A 23,255-nucleotide genomic window follows, 5' to 3' on the forward strand; every position below is an offset into this window, starting at 1 on the left:
AAAAGAGAGAGACCAACGCATCTTAGAAAAGCCAATAGCCCAGTGGTTAGGTCACTCACCTTGGATGTGGAAGACCTAAGTTCAGGTCCCTGCTCTGCCTGATGCAGGGACTTTCAAAAAAATGTGAATCAGATGTAGGAGCTTCAATGCCTTTTTGTCTTTATCAGAGCAGAGGAGAAAAGGGGACAGGTGAAAATAGGCAAAAATAGGTACATGGGGAAGGATAGATCCTTGAAATCAAGATCAAGGAGCTTCAACATGACGCAGTAAAGAAAGGGGAAGCAGGGAACAGATTCACAGAGTTCATATATAACAAGACAAAGGCCAGAAAGCAGATTAGCAGCTGCATTTTGTGTTGACACAACAATTGTCTGCTCTCCCACTATACAACTGCAACCTTCTTCCCCATCGCCACCACAAAATGAACCCCACCAGAAGTAGGAGAGCTTAGTTACCCTATCTTTCCTCCAAGACAAATACACAAAGACAAATACACAAAGAATTGAGGAATATGGGAGAAGGAAATCTCACACCTCTCACCCTTCTCCAGCACTATTTAAATTTAAAAATATGTTTGCAATTCAAGCTCTCACTCACACACTCTTCTTTCAATTCCTTCCCCTACCCTTACAATTTTATAAGATAAGACTTTAGGCACTAACCCCTTTTACTTGCTTTTTCTTAGATGAACCCTCTTTCCACCTGAGCAAGTATCTCTGGCATTTCTCCATCAGCAGTTTCTGCAACTCTAATCTGGCGCTAATTTCAATATAAACCGGCACTTAATTACTTTGATGTGGGTCAGAAGACCTAGCTTTTCAGCATTTAGCTCCTGCTGTGTGCCATCCCACATAATTTGAAAATTCCTATGAAAGGTGTTTGACCCAAAGACCATACCCATAAATCAAGAAAAACAAGCACCTTCTCCCCAAAGCATACAACTACATTGCACTTGACTATTGTCACAAAAATTACCCTCATGTACCCAGTCAGATGCATAAATCCACATATAGGCACATCCCCAGCTTTGAAAATCCCAGACTTGGTTACTTTTATATAAAAGCTAACAAAGTTTAGTAAAAGAAAATGTTTTCTGGACACTACCTTTATCCTTTCGCTCTTCCACATTTGCCTTCCACCTGCTGTTTCTTTTCTCAGTAACAGCTCGGATCTTTACGCAAGTATCAGCGGTCTGCATAGCAGCCTGACAAACTAAATGGTTCTAAAGAAATTGAGAGAAGCAAAATTCAGCATTTCATATAAAAAGGCTTGGCCACAGGAACGTATAAAACAATGTGCCATCATCTAAAATTACCTCACTTGGCCTCCATGAATGCAAGTTTATTTTCAGCAGGAGGCAGAGAAAAGAAGCAGCCTTCTAATCTCAAATTTTCTACCCACCCAATTCACTGTTGCATTCCGAGAGAGTGTGGCTCACCTCGGAGTCAAGAGCTCAGGTTATTAAGCTTGTGACTTTGCACCCCATAATGCTTTACAGAAATATGCTTATGAGTGCAAATATGACATAACTGGAATATGTTTTATGCTAAATATGCCTGTAACTGAATGTATTCATCCTATTCGTATGCATGTATCATTTTTATATCTGAAGTTATGAGCATTGGCTCTATGCTTGTACTTAAAGTGTTTGCTGTAGGAAGCACAAAAGGCAGATTTGGTCAACATAGCGTGAAGGGGCTTATTCAAGTAATTGGGAGTGCTTAGCTAACAACGGACCTTGGAAGACGCCAATCCACATCTAAGCTTTCCTGGGAATGTTCAAACGAACATGTAAAACAATGGCATCGGCCTGCAAAAAGCTGAATCATTCATAGACATGTGACTTGCCCAGGTGACAGCAAAACTCCATCTTGTGGAGGGGGATTTTCCCACAAGAGAAAGACTATATAAGCCCCTGGAAACCCCTTCATTTTGTCTTCAGCTGGCTCAAGAGACAGCCTCTCCACCCCAGAGAAATGCCTGAAACAAACTGGAACAAAAGACAGTAACTACAGTGGTATGATTGCTGGACCCAGACTAGGAAAGAGTCTAGTCTGTCAAAGAAGCTTACTTGGAACATCTCTAAGGGTGAGATTTACCTGCATTTAGTTTCCTACTGTATTAGGCTTAGACTTGCAGGTTTTTGTTTTATTTTGCTTAGTAATTTATTTTGTTCTGTTATTTACTAAAAATCACTTTTTAGTTATTAATTAACCCAGAGCAAGTAATTAATTCCTGGGGGAGCAAACAGCTGTGCATCTCTCTCTATCAGTGTTAGAGAGTGAACAATGTATGAGTTTACCCTGTATAAGCTTTATACAGAGTAAAATAGATTTATTTGGGGTTTGGATCCCATTGGGAACTGGGTGTCGGAGACAGGAGCACTTCTTAAGCTGTTTTCAGTTAAGCCTGCAGCTTTCAGGGGACGTGGTTCAGACCTGGGTCTGTGTTTGTAGCAGGCTAGAGTGTCTGGCACAACCAGGCAGGGTACTGAAGTCCCAAGCTGCCAGGTAAAACAGGCTTAGAGGTAGCCTCAGCACATCAGGTGACAGTCCTAAGGGGGTTCTATTCCACTTCTAAAAATCTATAAATTCTTCCATTTTAAAATCCCAATATTCTTCCATATTTGAGCAGGTGCATCACAGCATTTCCCACACTGCAACAACGAGATGGTGGTCTCCTCCAATCTAGTTCTGCTCTTTACTTACTAGGAGGTTCCAGAAAGCTCTTCTGGACCTGATTCGCTTCTTAGGAACAACAATGGAAGTCAGGAGTAACACCATTGAAAAGTTTAAGATAAGCAGAATCAGGCCCTCTGCCTGGAAATTGTCATCCTCAAAGAGCAAGACACTCAAGGTCTCTCTCAAATCCCATTCCCCTCACAATCTAACACCTATTAGTATTTCAGCCTGTCTCCTCTACTTCTGTTTTCTGCCGGACTGAAATACAAATTAAAAAAAAAAAATCCAAACTAAAAATTCTAAAGCGTGATTATGTGAAGACAACAGCTTCTTATCCAGCAGATCTGTTCCCTGCATGTATTAAGAGTTATATCTGCTTACTTTACAAAGCAAAGTATGTTTTTTATACTCCTGTTAGTTCAGCAGAGGCAACAAGCTACTGGAGATGAAGCTGAATTCCATCCTGACTCATACATCAACAGAAGGGACAACCAACTTTCAAATGAAGGACTAAAATCCACACTCAGTTAAACCTATTCAACTCCTCTGAAGATAATTGAGTTCCACGTAAGAAAGAACAGAATTCAACCTAAGGAATGTTCATTACTGAGGACGATACATGAACAAGTTAGAGCACTGCTTGATTTTCAGATCCCAGATTGAGTTTGCAGAACTGGCAGTTAGAAAAGCCATTGTTTTACTTCTAAGTAAACAGATTTCACCTGGACAAATTGAGACAGAGTAGAACTGTACTTCAGAACAAATCCTGCTCCCAGCTCTGTCTGTATAGAGGGCCAACAGCAACAGAACTAGAGTAGTTCTGCACAAAGGAAAAGCAGCATTTGGGTAATTGTCCCGGGGATGTACAAATTCCCTGCATGAAACCTAGCTGAGCCTAAAGGATCTGCTGGAACATGATCCATTTCTACATGGATGGAGCAAGGAGCTCTTTGGCCTCAGTGACCACTCTAGTCATTACATCTCAATGCTTATATCTGTAATTCTCTAAGGAAAACTGCTAAGTGTCTTGATCTATGATCTACAGTTCTATTTTTTGTATTTATTTAACTTTATACAGAAGAGATGCAAGACAAGACATTTAACTTCTCAAAAGTAATAAGAAAAGTTCACAAGTGCGGAGAACTAAATTTCAAATTAATAATTCACTGGCAGGTTGTAAAAAAATACCTTATTACCTACAATTACTGAAGCATACATACAGAAAGAGCAGGAAAAGCGTGTTCATCCCTTTGCTGAATCTCATAAAGTGAGCGAGATTCTTCTATGGCCTGCTTTGTTCTGCGTTCCTCTGGAGACAGGCCAAAGTAGTTACAATCTCTGCTAGTGTAGTCTAGATCTTCAGCTCTCTCCCGGTCTGGTTTTCTGTAGGGGAAGATGACCAAAAAACTGCCAAAGAAATAGTAAAATGGATACCAAGTGTGAGAGTTCAACTACTCCAGAATTACAACTGGGGAAAGCTGAAAGAATACAGCATAATGTACTAGCTATTCAGGTCCCATTATGCCTATAGTAAAATAGTAACTGCAAATATCAGGATTAAGAGAAAAAAGTGTGTTCCATCTACAACATATTCCATTTTATTTCCACCTGGGAAGAAACTAAAACAGAAGTTTGGATCATGAGCATTTTCTCCTATAATTTATAGAGTGTTCTCCCTTTGTTTAGTTATTTCACATGGTATTATACATCCTAGCAGAGGGCAAATATATACATTCAAGTGCTAATAAATGCATTTCAATAAAAGAATACACAAAACAAACATGTTTTTCTTCTTAATGCTATTAAAGTTATTTTGCGTTATTCTGAACTTCTGATGAAGCAATATAAACAAAATATATTCCCTCTCTCCCTGAAATGCCAGCTAGTAAAAGACTAAGTACTCTTAAAACACAAAACCCTCACAACTTTACTTTCTTGACTAAGTCTTCCAAATTTTGCACAGTCACTGCGACAATATAGCAAACAACGGCCAAGAACATGTGATTTGTTGGTGCCTCAAGACAATGGCAAATCCACAGGAGAATGCAGAACGTTTGTCCGAGAACCTCTACAATTTCAGAGACACCGTAGAGCAGGGGGTGCTCAACCTTTTTCTTTCTGAGGCCCCCCAAACATGCTATAAAAACTCCATGGCCCACCTGTGCCACCATAACTGGTTTTCTTCATATAAAAGCCAGGGCCGACTTTAAGGGGTAGCAAGCAGAGCAATTGCTCACGGCCCCATGCCACTGGGGGTACAGTGAAGCTAAGTTGCTCAGAGTCCCAGGCTTCAGCCCAATGCAGTGGGACTTCAGCATTCTGCCCTGGGCCCCAGCAAGTCTAACACTGGTCCTGCTTGGCGGACCCCCTGAAACCTGCCCCAGACCCTTGGTTGAGAACCACAGCTGTGTGTAGAGGATGCTTAGGTTCTTTCTTGTAGTGGTTCTGCACTTATACGGAGATAGATATTACTCATTTATTACTGTGCAACACATGGAAGTTAAGGTGACTAGTAAACAGCTCTGTAAACCTGTTCTTGGCTAAAAACTTGAATACTCCATAAAATATAAAGGTTGTGATGATGAATGATTGAATATGACCATTTAGGTCATTGATTTTACCAACTGTTATACAATAGCTACAAGTCTTGTACAACATATGTCATGTAAGGTGTCAATGGAAAAGTTATGATTTTCTAATTATGATTATCCCATTTATATGCCTGTTTCATTTTCATATCTGAAGTTAAGAATTTTGGCTACATACAGGCATACACATGTGCTGTATTCCCAGGTAACACCCAGCAGGTAAAATTTATATTAAGGCCAGACAGCTACGTATTGATGGCCCATCAAGGACACTTAGCTCTCACTATGGACCATAAAAGAAACTTTTTGCCCAGATAGCTATTCTTGTGGGTGCCTCAGCAAGAACATGGGCAATGGCTACCCCTGTGAGTCAAAGCATTTAAGGACATATCATATGCTCATTTGACTTTGGACTCCATCTTGGGCTAGTAACTTTCCATATGCAGGGGCTGTGGGCTTTGTTTGGGACAGTACATTTCCAGGCACATGGCAGAGGATATAGAAGACCCCTGATATATCTCCATTTTGCCTTTTTCCTGCCCTGATTCTCTGGACTGTGGATTTACAACTAAAAGGAACATTTTGAACTATGGACTGAGGACCTTCCAATCTTTTGGAAATCACCAGAGAGACTTTACAAGTCAGCAGTCTATTCAATCACTGCTACAAACCTGATGAGGACTTTGCAGTTATTTGTATGTATATGATTAACAGTTTTTAACTCTATTTTATTATTAAAACTTTCCTCAGCATGATTATTGGATAAAATATGGGTTATATATTGACATGGCTATGTGGCTGATCTCTTGGGATTAGAAGAACCCTATTTTTGATTACACTGGTTTTCAGTAACTAACCAAAGTCCAATGCCTAGGGGGTGAGACAAGGGCTGGAAGGCCTAAGGAGGCTGCATCTTTAGCTTCTTGTTAACTATTGTGGTGAGACAGAAATTTACTTTTTTTAAACTGGCTTGGTATAATCTAATGATAGAATAACCACCAGGTTAGGGTGAGAGTGTGCCCTTTTTCTCCACAGTTTGTCCTGAACTGACATCCTCAGCTGTGACCCACCGAGGTACAGTGACACAGGTAAAGTAGATTAAGAAGTCCACCAAGAGCAAAGAATTCATGGCTATTTGAGTCTAAATTTTGACTGGCCCCATTAACAATTTTATTGCTAATCCTAATAAGCTACTTTAGATGGTCATAACTGCCTAATCCAAACTGATTACTATAGCCCTGAATATCCTGACAATCAGCTTCCAGCTCAACAGGCCCAGTTTCCTCTGTCCATCCAAGGACACAAAATAGGGGGAAAAAGTATCTGTGTTAATACGTGGGCCGTAGCTTTCACCATTCTGACAAATGAAATACTTATTTCATATTTGAGTTGATTAAATGTTTTTACTTTTAGATTGGTCAGAAAACATTGAGGACAACTAAGCATTCCCATATTTGAGAAAAGCTTCATATTAAGCCCTTGTTTGATAGTCATGAACAGTAAGAGAATATTTGTTTTTCAATAATGCCCACCACCTGCTACATTTCTGCCCAAAGTGAGCTGTATGCTTTGAAAAGAGGACACCTCTCTCAGATACCAAAATCAAAACCCATAGAATCTCAGACATTAGAAATTGAAAAGGTGGATTAGATTTATAAAATCTCTATGTCAACTCAGAGCTGTCTTTTGCCCTCCAGCATTTTTGGGAATCCCACACTGTCAGCCAATGCAAGTTACATAAGACTGCTGGCAAAAGCAGAGCAAATCTGAAACAGATTGAGTAAAGATGAAGGACTAGATGCACTTTGAAAATTCTGATAGTGAGGATAAATATAAAATTAATTGAGACAGTCATTGGACTACAACACTACGCAAGTCCAACTTTTAAATGGAGAAAATACTTAAGAATTGTGGAGAAAGAGGGCCTCAAAGTATTCTCTAAATTATTCTGAAATGATGTAATACCTAAGATTTGTCCTAGATGCACTGGTACGTAGGCACTGATGGAAATGAATGCCCCTCCACTGCCTGAATAACTCCTTTCATCCCCAAACTCATTTCCCCTTGAAAAAACATGTCTGTTTCTACTCAATCATATGCAAGAGGTACCTATAAATTCCCAAATATTCATCCGAGTGCTTTGCTCTGGCTGCAGTTGTGCTCCAAAGGGGGTACCAAGAGAGAAAAAAAACAAAGGATTCTGGGCCACATCTGAAACTAAAAGCTACCCACTATATCCAAGTGAGAAAAAAAAAAGGTGAGCAGAAACTCTGCTGTAGAAGAATGGTTCAGAGCTGGCCTGCTGGTGAGTGTCCACCGCAGCTGAAATGCTAGTTTCACATCCCTTAAGAAGGGTGGAGGCATACACTATCCTTTAAGATTAAAGGCAGCACCGGAAATGCTATTTATTAGTGTGATGTACTTTTCTTCACTATATAAAAGATACAGAAACCTTCTTTTCCAGCCTACTACATAAAAATGTAATGAAGCAAACATTTCACCATGTCAAAGTCCTGTAATGAACCTGTACACAAGATTCGTTTTAGAGCAAGATTTCATAACCTAATTCAGTATTTTAAATTTTATTTCAATATCACAGTCTAATAAAGATGAGTAATAGTGTACAGAACCAAAAGTTAGAAGTGCTTCTAAAAAGATTCTGTATTTTGCTGTTTGACAACACTGTCAAATTAAGATCTGAATCAATGTCACAACAGAAAAAAAAACAAACAAACTTCAGGAAACAATGCTACATTTCCTATTAATTCTTTCAATATGTTAACGTTTATATGCATCCTTGCTTAAGTATACACATGTACAGTTTGACAGTTACAAGCTTATTTTTACTTCTCGGTAATAGAGTACTAGTCGGAAACAATATAGACAAATGTAGAAAATTTTCTAAAGATTATTTAATCCTTTGCACTTTGAATTCACCAAGTGAAACTGCTATTTAATTACAAAATAAAATCTGTGCATCTTGTCCCTGGATAACATCTGAAAAAAGAGAGTCGTCATAACCCAAGAGAAATCATCTGCCAAGTACCTAGATCTATAGCTATAGTGTGATTTTGGACATGTGCTGTCAAAAACAAAAGCAGATCTGGGGATAGTACATGTGCTCCTCCACACTATAGCAAAATCAAAAGACCAGGACAGCAAACAATATAAAAGGGAACTGAAAACAACTTATGTAATGACATTAATTATTTTACTACTGTTTCTAAAGTAACTGCCAGTATTCGTATCTGTTCCTATCCACATACAAATCCTGACCTCTACGATGGAGATTAACTTTATACTTAAGGATTTTCTTTTGAAAAAGTTCTATTTCTTCTTTTCCCTAATGGCTATGTTGGAAACTTAAATGGCTCTCTCAAGACAGCCTTTAGCCATAAAATAAATAAATAAAATCACGGCACTAAAATGACTTTTGCTGCCATCACATTGTGTGTTATATCTTCCCCTACCTGGTGTCAGTCTTGTCTATTTATATTGTAAGCTCTTTGGGGCAGGAACAGTCTACTGCTCTGTGTTTGTACAGCACCTAGCACAATGGGACCCCATTCTTGGTTGGCCCTTACGCACTACCATAAACTATTAATAAAATAATAATAAAAGTGCCAGCAAAAAAACAAACAACAAAACACTAGCATCCTCTCGAATTCTTTGCCTTAATTAAACACAAGTTTCATGCAATGGGTTCTGAAATTGACACACTATATTCCCTCCCCCGCCCATAGTCCACCAAGGGCAGCCACTTTAGGCTTCCAGCTCCCAGCCATCCCCTCTATAAGGTGGAGACACATCTCATTTCCCTTTGACCAGGGATTTTAAGGCTGCACAGCTCCCTGCCCTACACTGTGATATACCCAGCAAGCCAGACAGCCTTTAAAAAAAGACAGTACCAGTGCTCCGCTTTCTCTATGAGGGCTATGATCAGTATATTGCCTGCAGTTCTAAGTTACCACACTGCTTCTCCTAAGCAAATTTATTCTGGAGTTAAAGCATTACAGAGAAAACAATAAAAGAACCTGCACACATGCTAAAAAGCTTACCAGACATCACACCCAGCTCCAACACAGGGATCTGGTTGATTTTAGTCCTTCAAAACCCACAACTAGATTTTCCCCTTGATTACAAGTCCATCTATTTTAGATCCAGAAACAGACCCCACAATGGGCAGATCAGCCATTTCCTTATGCAGCTCAGGCCTTTGATCTTGGCCTTCTCTAACAGGTAATCAGCAGATAATGACCCTCTCCTCAGGAAGTAACCTCAAAAGGCTACATTTTTGCATAACCAGAGTTGGGGAATTTGCATTAACCCCTCCTTAGGGATTCCCCAGAAAATCCACTTAACACTTATTGTCCCAAAAGTCCATACTTGCCTGGCACAAATTCAGTATAGTCTGTTGAACTCCCAGGTCTCACATCTTTCACATCTCCTGTCTAAAGAGATTGCATACAATCCTGGCCCACAATAATACATAAACTTAATGCAATAAGGTCTTTCAAGGATATTGCCATATCTGTCACATTTGGTATTTATCATCAGCTGGGATGCACAAGAAACAAAAGCCTTTGAGCTGTAAATGGCCAAGGTCCAAGATAATGAAGATCTTATTTCTCATTTTACCTTACAGACTGGGAGGGATTCCTGCCTGGAGTTTTGTGCTCAGTAGATGTCTGCTGAGACTGTGAGAACTGATGCTGTCTGGTTCCCACAGCATACTGTTGTCGAGGAGGTAGCACTGACTGGGTTTTTATTGGCTTGCTTTGATTCTTTGGCCCTCTGCAGTCTGCTTCTGTGACATAGATGCAAAAACCATTTCATAAGATTTTTCTCACAATTACTAGAGACAAAGTTTCTACAATTAGAAGAGGGAAGAATCCTACCAGGCTGAACATTTTGCCCACATGCTGTAGAGAACTTTTTTATCTTCTTCCCTGACACAGTATTCCAGCCCTCCATAGGAGATGCCTGTGGAAGTGGTTTAAGGCTTTTCAGTGAAACAGAATGCCTGCATAACAGAGGGAGAAAAGATAAAAAGGTCTGTAGACTGGACTGGGGTTGTATAATTAACACCAGATGTTTACTGTGACAGAAGCCTCTCTTCCGTTTCTGGGAGAATTACATTCAAGTTTCCTTTGCTCTTGTGTTTTACCTGTTGCATGAGGCTTAACCAGGACAGTAAAAAATTTTACACACACACACGTACGTTTAAAAGTATTATGGTTTTGAGTTCTCAAACAGAAATAGGATTCCAAACTGAAACAGTTTTCAACAATTTGTACAGAACACACACAATTTTAACTCATAAAGATACTAATGAAAATAACCCAAACACAAGTTTCATTAGATAGAGAAGGGAGGGAGAATAGCTTATCTGTTTTTACATATTAAATAGATACTTTAACATCCTGACACAAAAGACAAGGCAGAAGGGTAGTAAGAACATTCTATTAATGTCTACCTTTCCTCCCTTCACTAAGTAGTCATTTTAAAGCAAACTACAGAAAATATCAAGTCAAGACAGACAATTTATCAGCACTTTCTAAAGCTTTGTGGACAAACACATACATATATCCCTGATTTGGGAACTACAGGGCTTTTCCATCTTAATCTTTCAGAATGTCAAAGAGCAGCAAACTGGGCAGATAAATTCCCCAAGAACATTACAGATTTAGGGATATAGACAGGGATATAAACTAACTTTAAATTAGTGAGTATTGCTTGCTTTTATCTAGGCAGGTAGCATGAACCGAAAGTGGCATTTGAATTATCTGAAATGAAGATATTCAGTTTGGTGGGTGGGGAGTGGATGAGTTAATGGTTTAACTTGAACTGTAACTGACTGTTACTCCATGCACCTATTTAAGGTAGTTCTAATATAAAACTCGAGGAAATTTGCAAAATAAAATACAATCTTGCAAGATGACATCACAATTGCCAAGTGTCTTACTCCTTCCTTCCCAATGCTATGAAAGAGAAAGTGTTCCCTGTCTGGATTGATCTCCTCAAACCTTAGCATTGGGGAGATTTCCCTCAGTAATTATCCTCAGCCCTTATCATGTGATCAGGAGTTATTTTGTGAGAGAGAGTGTGAGGAAGAAGTTACAGCACCTGCAATAGAACTTAAGGGAGATGGCTCAGATAACTGAGCCATTATGTTGTCATGCTATCTGGGGATAAAGACATGACTATTAATTCAATCAACACACAGCTCTTTCTGTACGAAATCAGGCAGACTAAAGAGTTAATTAGCTATTACATGAGTCTACTATTCCCTTTCACAACACTTTTAACATAAAAAGTTAGCCTCAGTTCTAGCATCCAATTATAGAAGCAGTACCAGTAATTCTCTGGTGGGACAATATCATGCTGTCTAGGTTGGGAGTCTGTACAGAAAATGCTCTAATTTGAGTTTATTAAAGAATAAATATACTACGGCTGTCGATGAATCACAGTTAAGTCATGCGATTAACTCAAAAAAATTAATAGTGATTAATTGCACTGTTAAACAACAAAATACCAATTGAAATGTATTAAATAAATGTATTTTGGATGTTTTTCTACATTTTCAAATAATTGATTTCTATTACAACATAGAATACAAAGTGTATAGTGCTCACTTTATATTATTATTTTTTATTACAAATATTTGCACTGTAAAAATGATAAGAAATATTTTTCAATTCACCTCATACAAGTACTGTGGTGCAATCTCTTTATTGTGAAAGTGTAACTTACAAATGTAGGGGTTTTTTTTGTTACATAACTGCGCTCAAAAAACAAAACAATGTAAAACTTTAGAGCCTACAAGTCCACTTAGTCCTATTTCAGCCACTCACTCAGACAAACAAGTTTGTTTACTTTTATGGGAGATACTGGCGACTACTTCTTATTTACAATGTCACCTGAAAAGTGAGAACAGGTGTTCGCATGGCGCTTTTGTAGCCGCCGTTGTAAGGTATTTACGTGCCAGATTCATACGCCCCTTCATGCTTCGGCCACCATTTCAGAGGACATGCTTCCATGCTGATGATGCTCGTTAAAAAAAAAGCATTAATTAAATTTGTGACTGAACTTCTCGATGGTACTTCTATATGTCTCCTGTTCTGTTTTACCCACATTCTGCCATGTATTTCAAGTTATAGCCTCAGATGATGACCCAGCACATGTTGTTCGTTTTTAAGAACACTTTCACTTCAGATTTGACAAAATGCAAAGAAGGCACCAATGTGAGATTTCTAAGGACAGCTACAGCACTTGACCCAAGGTTTAAGAATCTGAAGTGCCTTCCAAAATCTGAAAAGGACAAGGTGTGGAGCATGCTTTCAAAAGTCTTAAAAGAGCAACACTACAGAACCCAAACCACCAAAAAAGAAAATCTACCTTCCGCTGGTGGCATCTGACTCAGATAATGAAAATGAACATGTATTAGCCTGCTCTGCTTTGGATTATCATCAATCAGAACCCATCATCAGCATGGACACGTCTTCTGGAATGGTGGTTGAAGCATGAAGGGACATATGAATCTTTAGCGCCTCTGTCATAAATATAAGGGGAAGGGTAAACCCCTTTGAAATTCCTCCTGGCCAGGGGAAAGCTCCTCTCACCTGTAAAGGGTTAAGAAGCTAAAGGTAACCTCGCTGGCACCTGACCAAAATGACCAATGAGGAGACAAGATACTTTCAAAAGCTGGGAGGAGGGAGAGAAACAAAGGGTCTGTGTCTGTCTGCATGCTGCTTTTGCCAGGGACAGAACAGGAATGGAGTCTTAGAACTTTTAGTAAGTAATCTAGCTAGGTATGTGTTAGATTATGATTTCTTTAAATGGCTGAGAAAAGAATTGTGCTGAATAGAATAACTATTTCTGTCTGTGTATCTTTTTTGTAACTTAAGGTTTTGCCTAGAGGGGTTCTCTATGTTTTTTAATCTAATTACCCTGTAAGATATCTACCATCCTGATTTTACAGGGGGGATTTCTTTATTTCTATTTACTTCTATTTTCTATTAAAAGTCTTCTTGTAAAAAACTGAATGCTTTTTCATTGTTCTCAGATCCAAGGGTTTGGGTCTGTGGTCACCTATGCAAATTGGTGAGGCTTTTTATCCAACATTTCCCAGGAAAGGGGGGGTGCAAGTGTTGGGAGGATTGTTCATTGTTCTTAAGATCCAAGGGTCTGGGTCTGTAGTCACCTAGGCAAATTGGTGAGGCTTTTTACCAAACCTTGTCCAGGAAGTGGGGTGCAGGGTTTTGGGAAGTAATTTGGGGGGAAAGACGCGTCCAAACAGCTCTTCCCCAGTAACCAGTATTAGTTTGGTGGTGGTAGCGGCCATTCCAAGGACCACGGGTGGAATACTTTGTACCTTGGGGAAGTTTTGACCTAAGCTGGTAAAGATAAGCTTAGGAGGTTTTTCATGCAGGTCCCCACATCTGTACCCTAGAGTTCAGAGTGGGGGAGGAACCTTGACATGGTGGCATAGTGGTGGGATTAACCTGAAATCATTTTGAGATCCAGTTGAGATTTTTTGAACTAGAAATACAGATTTTAAAAAGAAATTATTTTTTCCTTTGGAAAGGAAGTCCAGAAAGCAGTTGAAACTGAAAGCAGATTGTTTTTCTCTGCTTTGTGGCCAAGCAGAGACAAAAGGGGATTATCTTTGTGAATTGCAGGTTTTCTTTGCCTGGAGGCAGGGTACTTAACTCCTGCAGGGAAATTCACAGTCTTCCAACCCAGAGTTGTTTTTTTTTCTTTTCTTCCAAAAAGTAAATAGGGGGGGTGTGCTCTACCCATTTGCCTGGAGACAAAAGTGGCAGGGTGTTTTTTTTAGGATTTTGATTTTTTTTGTTTTACAAGGAGCACAGGTTTGAAAGGGAATTTTTTTTTCTTTGGGCTGGGTAAGCAGGTTTCCAAGTAGTTTGGAGGTTTTTTGCTTTAAGTTGGGCCCAGAACAGAGACAAGGGAATTGTCTTTTTCTGTAGGCTGACAATCACTATCAGAGAATAGGTATTCTATTCCAGCACAGCAAAATTTTACAGCCAAGTTTTGTTTGTTTATTTCTAAACCTCGGGTGTAAAGTTAGTTAAAAACAGAGAGGTTAGAATGGCAAAATCCGCGGCTCGACTACAGCTCGAATTAGCCAAATTTCAGGCTGAGGAAAGACAAAGGGAACATGAAAGACAGATAGAACTCATGCAGCTGAAGAAGGAACAAGAAAGGGAGGCAGAACAACACCAAGCGGCTGCTCACAGGAGAGCTATGGAAGCGAGGGACAAAGAACTGGAGGAGAAAGAAAAAGAGAGGAAGTATGTGGAGGAGATGGAGAAGATAAAGGCTCAGCAGAATATCCCAACAAACCCTAGTAATACTTCTCCAAGTACCACTTCCCATCCCAGAAAGTTCCCCACCTACAAGGCAGGCGATGATACTGAGGCCTTCCTAGAAAACTTCGAAAGGGCCTGCCTTGGGTACAACATCTCTACTGACCAATACATGGTAGAGCTGAGGCCGCAGCTCAGTGGACCCTTAGCTGAGGTGGCAGCTGAAATGCCTAAAGAACACATGAACAAGTATGAACTGTTTAAATCCAAGGCGAGAGTCAGAATGGGGATAACACCCGAGCAGTCTCGTCGGAGGTTCAGAGCCCTAAGGTGGAAACCAGACATGTCATTTACCCGACATGCCTACCACATTGTGAAACATTGGGATGCCTGGATATCAGGAGCAAGTGTTGAATCTCCAGTAAATTTGCCCTTCCTAATGCAAATGGAACAATTCTTAGAGGGTGTTCCTGAGGAAATAGAAAGATACATCCTAGATGGGAAACCCAAAACTGTAATCGAGGCAGGAGAGATTGGAGCCAGATGGGTGGAGGTGGCAGAGAAGAAGAAAACTGGTCGCAGTTGGAGCGGAGACCAGAAGGGACCACCCCAGACCACACCCTATTACCGGGGGCCGCCCAAGGCCCCACCTACCTCCCAAAGAACCCTCCAGACCCCTTATTGTCCTGCCACCCCGTTCTCCAGCAACCCTCCTCGCCCCAGTGACCCGTCAGCTGGACGATGTTTTAAATGTAACGAGCTGGGGCATGTAAAGGCCAACTGCCCCAAGAACCCCAACAGATTACAGTTCATTGCACCGGAATCACACCAGAGGTCCACAGGCCCAGATACTTCCCAGATACCCTTGGAGCGGAGGGAAACTGTGAGTGTGGGCGGGAAGAAGGTCACCGCGTGGAGGGACACCGGAGCACAAGTGTCAGCTATCCATGCTTCCTTAGTGGACCCCAATTTAATCAACCCAGAGATCCAAGTGACGATTCAACCCTTCAAGTCCAACTCTTTCAATTTGCCTACAGCCAAGTTGCCTGTCCAGTACAAGGGCTGGTCAGGAATGTGGACTTTTGCAGTCTATGATGATTATCCCATCCCCATGCTGTTGGGGGAAGACTTGGCCAATCATGTGAAGCAGGCCAAGAGGGTGGGAACGGTCACCCGCAGCCAGGCTAAACAAGCCGTGAGGCCTAGCTCTGTTCCGGAAACTGCTATCAGGACCCAGTCAGAGGTGATGGACCTGGACCTTAGGCCAATGTCTGCAACAGCAGTAGTGGATCCAGTCCCAGAGACCCAGACGGAACCAGTCCCAGAACCGGAACCAGCCGAACAACCAACACCAGACCCTGTGTCAGCACTGAATCCAGTACTTGCAACCTCAACACCAGAGGGCCCCACTGAACCTGAACTGGCAGCAGCCGATAACCCTACACAAGAGGCTCAGCCGGAGCCTGAATCCCAACATAGTGCACCAGCGGAGAGCGGTTCACAGTCAACAGAAACAGCTCCATCCCCTATATTGCTTCCAGAGGGACCAAGCCTAGGTCCACAATCCAATGAGGGACTGATGTCTCCAGCATCAAGGGAACAGTTCCAGACCGAACAGGAAGCAGATGAAAGCCTCCAGAGAGCTTGGACAGCGGCACGGAGCAACCCACCGCCTCTCAGCTCTTCTAATCGATCCAGGTTTGTTGTAGAAAGAGGACTTTTATACAAGGAAACTCTTTCTGGTGGACACCAGGAAGACTGGCATCCTCAGAGACAGTTGGTAGTTCCAACTAAATACCGGGCCAAGCTCTTGAGCTTAGCCCACGATCACCCTAGTGGCCATGCTGGGGTGAACAGGAACAAAGACCGTTTGGGGGGGTCATTCCACTGGGAGGGAATGGGCAAGGATGTTTCTACCTATGTCCAGTCTTGTGAGGTGTGCCAAAGAGTGGGAAAACCCCAAGACCAGGTCAAAGCCCCTCTACAACCACTCCCCATCATTGAAGTTCCATTTCAGCGAGTAGCTGTGGATATTCTGGGTCCTTTTCCGAAAAAGACAGCCAGAGGAAAGCAGTACATACTGACTTTCATGGATTTTGCCACCCGATGGCCGGAAGCAGTAGCTCTAAGCAACACCAGGGCTAAAAGTGTATGCCAGGCACTAGCAGACATTTTTGCCAGGGTAGGTTGGCCCTCCGACATCCTCACAGATGCAGGGACTAATTTCCTGGCAGGAACTATGAAAAACCTTTGGGAAGCTCCTGGGGTAAATCACTTGGTTGCCACTCCTTACCACCATCAAACAAATGGCATGGTGGAGAAGTTTAATGGAACTTTGGGGGCCATGATACGTAAATTCGTAAATGAGCACTCCAATGATTGGGACCTAGTGTTGCAGCAGTTGCTCTTTGCCTACAGAGCTGTACCACATCCCAGTTTAGGGTTTTCCCCATTTGAACTTGTATATGGCCGTGAGGTTAAGGGGCCATTGCAGTTGGTGAAGCAGCAATGGGAGGGATTTACACCTTCTCCAGGAACTAACATTCTGGACTTTGTAACCAACCTACAAAACACCCTCCGAACCTCTTTAGACCTTGCTAAAGAAAACTTACAGGATGCTCAAAAAGAGCAAAAAGCCTGGTATGATAAACATGCCAGAGAGCGTTCCTTCAAAGTAGGAGACCAGGTCATGGTCTTAAGGGCGCTCCAGGCCCATAAAATGGAAGCATCGTGGGAAGGGCCATTCACGGTCCAGGAGCGCCTGGGAGCTGTTAATTATCTCATAGCATTCCCCACCTCCAACCGAAAGCCTAAGGTGTACCATATTAATTCTCTAAAGCCCTTTTATTCCAGAGAATTAAAGGTTTGTCAGTTTACAGCCCAGGGAGAAGATGATGCTGAATGGCCTGAAGGTGTCTACTACGAAGGGAAATGTGCTGGTGGTGTGGAAGAGGTGAACCTCTCCATGACCCTTGGGCGTATGCAGCGACAGCAAATCCAGGAGCTGTGCACTAGCTACGCGCCAACGTTCTCAGCCACCCCAGGACTGACTGAACGGGCATACCACTCCATTGACACAGGTAATGCTCACCCAATTAGGGTCCAACCTTACCGGGTGTCTCCTCAAGCTAAAACTGCTATAGAATGGGAGATCCAGGATATGTTACAGATGGGTGTAATCCGCCCCTCTGAAAGTGCATGGGCATCTCCAGTGGTTCTAGTTCCCAAACCAGATGGGGAAATACGTTTTTGCGTGGACTACCGTAAGCTAAATGCTGTAACTCGCCCAGACAACTATCCAATGCCACGCACAGATGAACTATTAGAGAAACTGGGACGGGCCCAGTTCATCTCTACCTTGGACTTAACCAAGGGGTACTGGCAGGTACCGCTAGATGAATCTGCCAAGGAAAGGTCAGCCTTCATCACACATCTCGGGCTGTATGAATTTAATGTACTCCCTTTCGGGCTGCGAAATGCACCCGCCACTTTCCAAAGACTTGTAGATGGTCTCCTAGCGGGATTAGGAGAATATGCAGTCGCCTACCTTGACGATGTGGCCATATTTTCGGATTCCTGGGCAGACCACCTGGAACATCTACAAAAAGTCCTTGAGCGCATAAGGGAGGCAGGACTAACTGTTAAGGCTAAGAAGTGTCAAATAGGCCTAAACAGAGTGACTTACCTTGGACACCAGGTGGGTCAAGGAACTATCAACCCCCTACAGGCCAAAGTGGATGCTATCCAAAAGTGGCCTGTCCCAAAGTCAAAGAAACAGGTTCAATCCTTCTTAGGCTTGGCCGGTTATTACAGACGATTTGTACCGCACTACAGCCAAATCGCTGCCCCACTGACAGACCTAACCAAAAAGAAACAGCCAAATGCTGTTCAGTGGACTGGAAAGTGTCAGAAGGCCTTTAACAAGCTTAAAGCGACACTCATGTCTGACCCTGTACTAAGGGCCCCAGACTTTGACAAACCGTTCCTAGTAACCACAGATGCATCCGAGCGTGGTGTGGGAGCAGTTTTAATGCAAAAAGGACCTGATCAAGAATTCCACCCTGTAGTGTTTCTCAGCAAAAAACTGTCTGAGAGGGAAAGCAACTGGTCAGTCACTGAAAAAGAATGTTATGCCATTGTCTACGCTCTGGAAAAGCTACGCCCATATGTTTGGGGACGGCGTTTCCACCTGCAAACCGACCATGCTGCACTAAAATGGCTTCACACCGTCAAAGAAACTAACAAAAAACTTCTTCGGTGGAGTTTAGCTCTCCAAGATTTTGATTTCGACATCCAACACATCTCAGGAGCTTCTAACAAAGTGGCTGATGCACTCTCCCGTGAAAGTTTCCCAGAATCAACTGGTTAAAATCGTCCTTAAGATGTGGAAAATATTGTTAGTCTTTATGTACTTGGTAGTATATTTAGAGATGCATGTGTCTTATTAACTCTGTTTTTCCGAGAGCTCCAGGAAGAAATCCCAGCCAGTGTTTCACCCTAGCTGAGATTTGGGGGGCGTGTCATAAATATAAGGGGAAGGGTAAACCCCTTTGAAATTCCTCCTGGCCAGGGGAAAGCTCCTCTCACCTGTAAAGGGTTAAGAAGCTAAAGGTAACCTCGCTGGCACCTGACCAAAATGACCAATGAGGAGACAAGATACTTTCAAAAGCTGGGAGGAGGGAGAGAAACAAAGGGTCTGTGTCTGTCTGCATGCTGCTTTTGCCAGGGACAGAACAGGAATGGAGTCTTAGAACTTTTAGTAAGTAATCTAGCTAGGTATGTGTTAGATTATGATTTCTTTAAATGGCTGAGAAAAGAATTGTGCTGAATAGAATAACTATTTCTGTCTGTGTATCTTTTTTGTAACTTAAGGTTTTGCCTAGAGGGGTTCTCTATGTTTTTTAATCTAATTACCCTGTAAGATATCTACCATCCTGATTTTACAGGGGGGATTTCTTTATTTCTATTTACTTCTATTTTCTATTAAAAGTCTTCTTGTAAAAAACTGAATGCTTTTTCATTGTTCTCAGATCCAAGGGTTTGGGTCTGTGGTCACCTATGCAAATTGGTGAGGCTTTTTATCCAACATTTCCCAGGAAAGGGGGGGTGCAAGTGTTGGGAGGATTGTTCATTGTTCTTAAGATCCAAGGGTCTGGGTCTGTAGTCACCTAGGCAAATTGGTGAGGCTTTTTACCAAACCTTGTCCAGGAAGTGGGGTGCAGGGTTTTGGGAAGTAATTTGGGGGGAAAGACGCGTCCAAACAGCTCTTCCCCAGTAACCAGTATTAGTTTGGTGGTGGTAGCGGCCATTCCAAGGACCACGGGTGGAATACTTTGTACCTTGGGGAAGTTTTGACCTAAGCTGGTAAAGATAAGCTTAGGAGGTTTTTCATGCAGGTCCCCACATAAATACCTTGCGATGCCGGCTACAACAGTGCCATGTGAAAGGCTGTTCTCACTTTCAGATGACATTGTAAACAAGACGTGGACAGCACTTTCTCCTGCAAATTGTAACCAAACTTGTTTGAGTGAATGGCTGAAGTGGGACTGAGTAGACTTGTAGGTTCTAAAGTTTTACATTGTTTTGTTTATGAATGCAGTTATTTTTTGTACATAATTCTACATTTGTAAGTTCAACTTTCATTATAAAAAGATTGCACTACAGTACTTTTATATTTATTTTTTATTACAACCCAATACAATAAGCACTGTACACTTTGTATTCTGTGTTCTAATTGAAATCAATATATTTGAAAATGTAGAAAATGGTATTCTATTATTGTTTAATCGCAATTAATTTTTTAATCACATGATACTTTTAATTGTTTGACAGCCCTAATATATACACCATAATTTATAGAGGTACACAGCTACAAGATATTTTTATGCTGTGTGTAGATAGGGTTGGGGAGTAAGTTCACCCTTTTATAATAGTAACGTAACTGTTGTTCAGACAGTTTCAGCTGCTGTTGAAATGCACGCAGCCCTTTATCCGAAGTAGTGCTATGTCAAAATGATCACGCAGATCGTGTCAAAACACTAAGAAGGGGGAAGCTGCATTAATAAAGTTCTATATGACAAATTTATATATGAAAAGTTTACTTACTTTTCTCCAAGCTCTTCTACAAAAACAATAACTGGCCCATTCTCAGAGCAAACCTCTTGGATATGGGCATTATAAAATTTCCCATTGTGGTCTAAGCGCACCTGTGGAAAAATTATAAGGAAAAAGATGTTGTGAGTATTACATAAAGAACACAAAGAAAAGGGAAGATTTAACCCTTGAACACCCAGCAATGTCAGCAACTGCTCCCTTGGCAATAACAGAAGTCCTGGGAGACATCAAGAAATGTTGCTTCAGTGATGGTGGTCAAAATAATAAAAGGTAAACTTTAACCCATACTACTTATTTGAATGACCTTATACAAAAAAAAAAAAAAAAAAGTGTCCCCAACAGCACTACTCTATGAAGTGTTGGAGAAATCACAGCTTTCAAACCAACACAGAACAACACTTAAAAGCAAAAAGAAAAGGAGGACTTGTGGCACCTTAGAGACTAACCAATTTATTTGAGCATAAGCTTCCGTGAGCTACAGCTCATGCTCAAATAAATTGGTTAGTCTCTAAGGTGCCACAAGTACTCCTTTTCTTTTTGTGAATACAGACTAACACGGCTGCTACTCTGAAACTTAAAGTGACACATTAGAGAAGAGAATAGCAACATACTGTTTGGAAAGAGTCCTAATGCTCAGCTTGGTTAAAATTCCAGCATAAAACATTTTTTGACACAGATGGGACTTTATTAATGTAGTCTCATGGGGAACACTAATACCAGTCCTTTCAAAAGTTTCCCTCCTGAAACAATCATTTTGTCAGTGTTTTTCTTTTTTAAATAAAAACATATATTTCATTTTCTGTAAAAAAAAAAAAAAAAAAATAAGTCATGATAATGATTAACTCTGGTTTCTGCAAACAAAATGTTTACATTCCTAAGGTTAAGAAACAATAAAACATTTATAGGCATTTTAGGTGCTGAGGCTTCTCACACCACACTAATCACGTATGTTTCACTGTTTATCCTTATCCTGTTCTCCCCAGCCCACTTGTTTGTTAGGGTTTTTTGGTTTGTTGTTTAAATGCAGCTATCATTATCCTGTCATATACAGAGATTGTGAAATCCCAGGAGCATGGAGAGTGTGCACGCATGTGCATGCGCAGTGCCTATCACAATGGGGCCCTGAATCCCAAATGGTCCCGTAGACATTACAATAATACAATAGAATGCTGGATGCATAATGAAAATACAGTTAAGTATTACAGTTTTCCCACTTTGTTTTATGTCAAGATTCACTGTTTTTTCTCATCAAGAAATTCAGAAGAACAGCTGTCACTTTTCCCCTTTCCAATAATGTGATACCTGGATATTACAACCATTAAGTTAGGCATTATTAGTACAGAATATAAGAAGATAAACAAGCTTTCCATTACTTGCAACAGAATCCACAGGGCATGCTTAGGAACACTGCTTATAGCAAAATCTCCATCTTTTTAACTCTGCTTCAGTGTCTTCTTGTTTCACTGTGGATATCCCCAGCGTTCTTGCCCAAAACAGTACTACTTTACTCCTAGTTAGAAACTGATTTTTTTTTAAATAAACCATTTTATTCTACAATAAATGGCCTAAAACACATCATAAAATTAAGACTGGGTGCAAAAGTTTGTGAGACAGGCACAAATGTTAGTTTTTGGATGAGGACTCAGGCCCTGATACTGCAAACACTTATGCTTGTGATTCAGTTTAAGCACATCAACTGTCCTACTGAATGTAACTTGGGAAGTTAAGCACATGAGTGTCCACAGGACTGAGGCCTTTTGCACAACAAATTTTATCACGCTTTATACTTCCCAAGCACATCCTACTGCATCTTTACTGGCAGAGTTTCCAACTCAGGGTATTCACATAATAAATGAGCATACTCATTTAAATGTAAGCAAAAAATTTTAAATAGAAAATATTAACAATGCAGTTAAACCAAAAGCCAAGGAAAAAATTGGTCTCCAGGCCACAAGGCATAGAAGTTACTATTTCAACCAATTACTTACTTTACATTTATCTCCAATTGAATATTGCATGCCAGCAGCAATGGAAAAATCCCGTTTTTGCTGATCTGTAAACAACATCAGTATATAGCAGTCAGATTACAGTAATTTTCTACCTGTTATAAAAATATAGTTTAGGCACTGCAACAAAGAACAATCTAATTAAATTTTTGTCCCATTAGTATCTTGGGACTGAAATAACTATTTAGGCCCTGAATCTGCAAGCTGACACATGTGGGCAGATCCCTGCACCTGCTCATAGCATTTTTGGGACTCCACAGGGCCCACCCTTATAGATCAGCTTGACAGAGAGGGGCTCTCAATGGGGCCTTAAATACTAACTTACCCTCTTTTGACTGTAGCCAAACTTCATATTCAACATTTCTGTAAAATGACGGATTGAGTGATTTAAGAACTTTTCTAGGCAAAAATGAGATAGGATTTCCATTGTTCCTAAGGTGCTGTACAAAACAGAACAAAATAGCAAGTGATCAAATACATAGAGATTTCTAGCAGCTCATTTAGTATCATATCACTCACATAAGCTTCAAACTGGAA

General features: G+C 41.0%; 1 protein-coding gene across 4 annotated transcripts in view; it reads right to left on the reverse strand.

Annotated features, from left to right (window-relative positions):
• Positions 1-23,255, reverse strand: part of OTUD4 (OTU deubiquitinase 4) — a 54,087-nt gene that overhangs the window by 9,711 nt on the left and 21,121 nt on the right. For 3 of the 4 annotated variants that reach the window (XM_077815336.1, XM_077815335.1, XM_077815337.1), the window contains 7 exons: positions 23,044-23,158; positions 22,701-22,765; positions 20,704-20,804; positions 10,168-10,292; positions 9,908-10,076; positions 3,902-4,064; positions 1,105-1,222 (listed from right to left, as the gene is read on the reverse strand). In XM_077815336.1, the coding sequence (XP_077671462.1) occupies positions 1,105-1,222; positions 3,902-4,064; positions 9,908-10,076; positions 10,168-10,292; positions 20,704-20,804; positions 22,701-22,765; positions 23,044-23,158 (856 nt within the window). Of the gene's footprint in view, positions 1-1,104; positions 1,223-3,901; positions 4,065-9,907; positions 10,077-10,167; positions 10,293-20,703; positions 20,805-21,323; positions 21,460-22,700; positions 22,766-23,043; positions 23,159-23,255 lie in introns of those variants that run through there. The other variant, XM_077815338.1, reaches the window with a different exon arrangement.

The sequence above is a fragment of the Eretmochelys imbricata genome, chromosome 4 (assembly GCF_965152235.1).
Source record: "Eretmochelys imbricata isolate rEreImb1 chromosome 4, rEreImb1.hap1, whole genome shotgun sequence".
In the NCBI taxonomy this organism is placed as follows: Eukaryota; Metazoa; Chordata; order Testudines; family Cheloniidae; genus Eretmochelys; species Eretmochelys imbricata.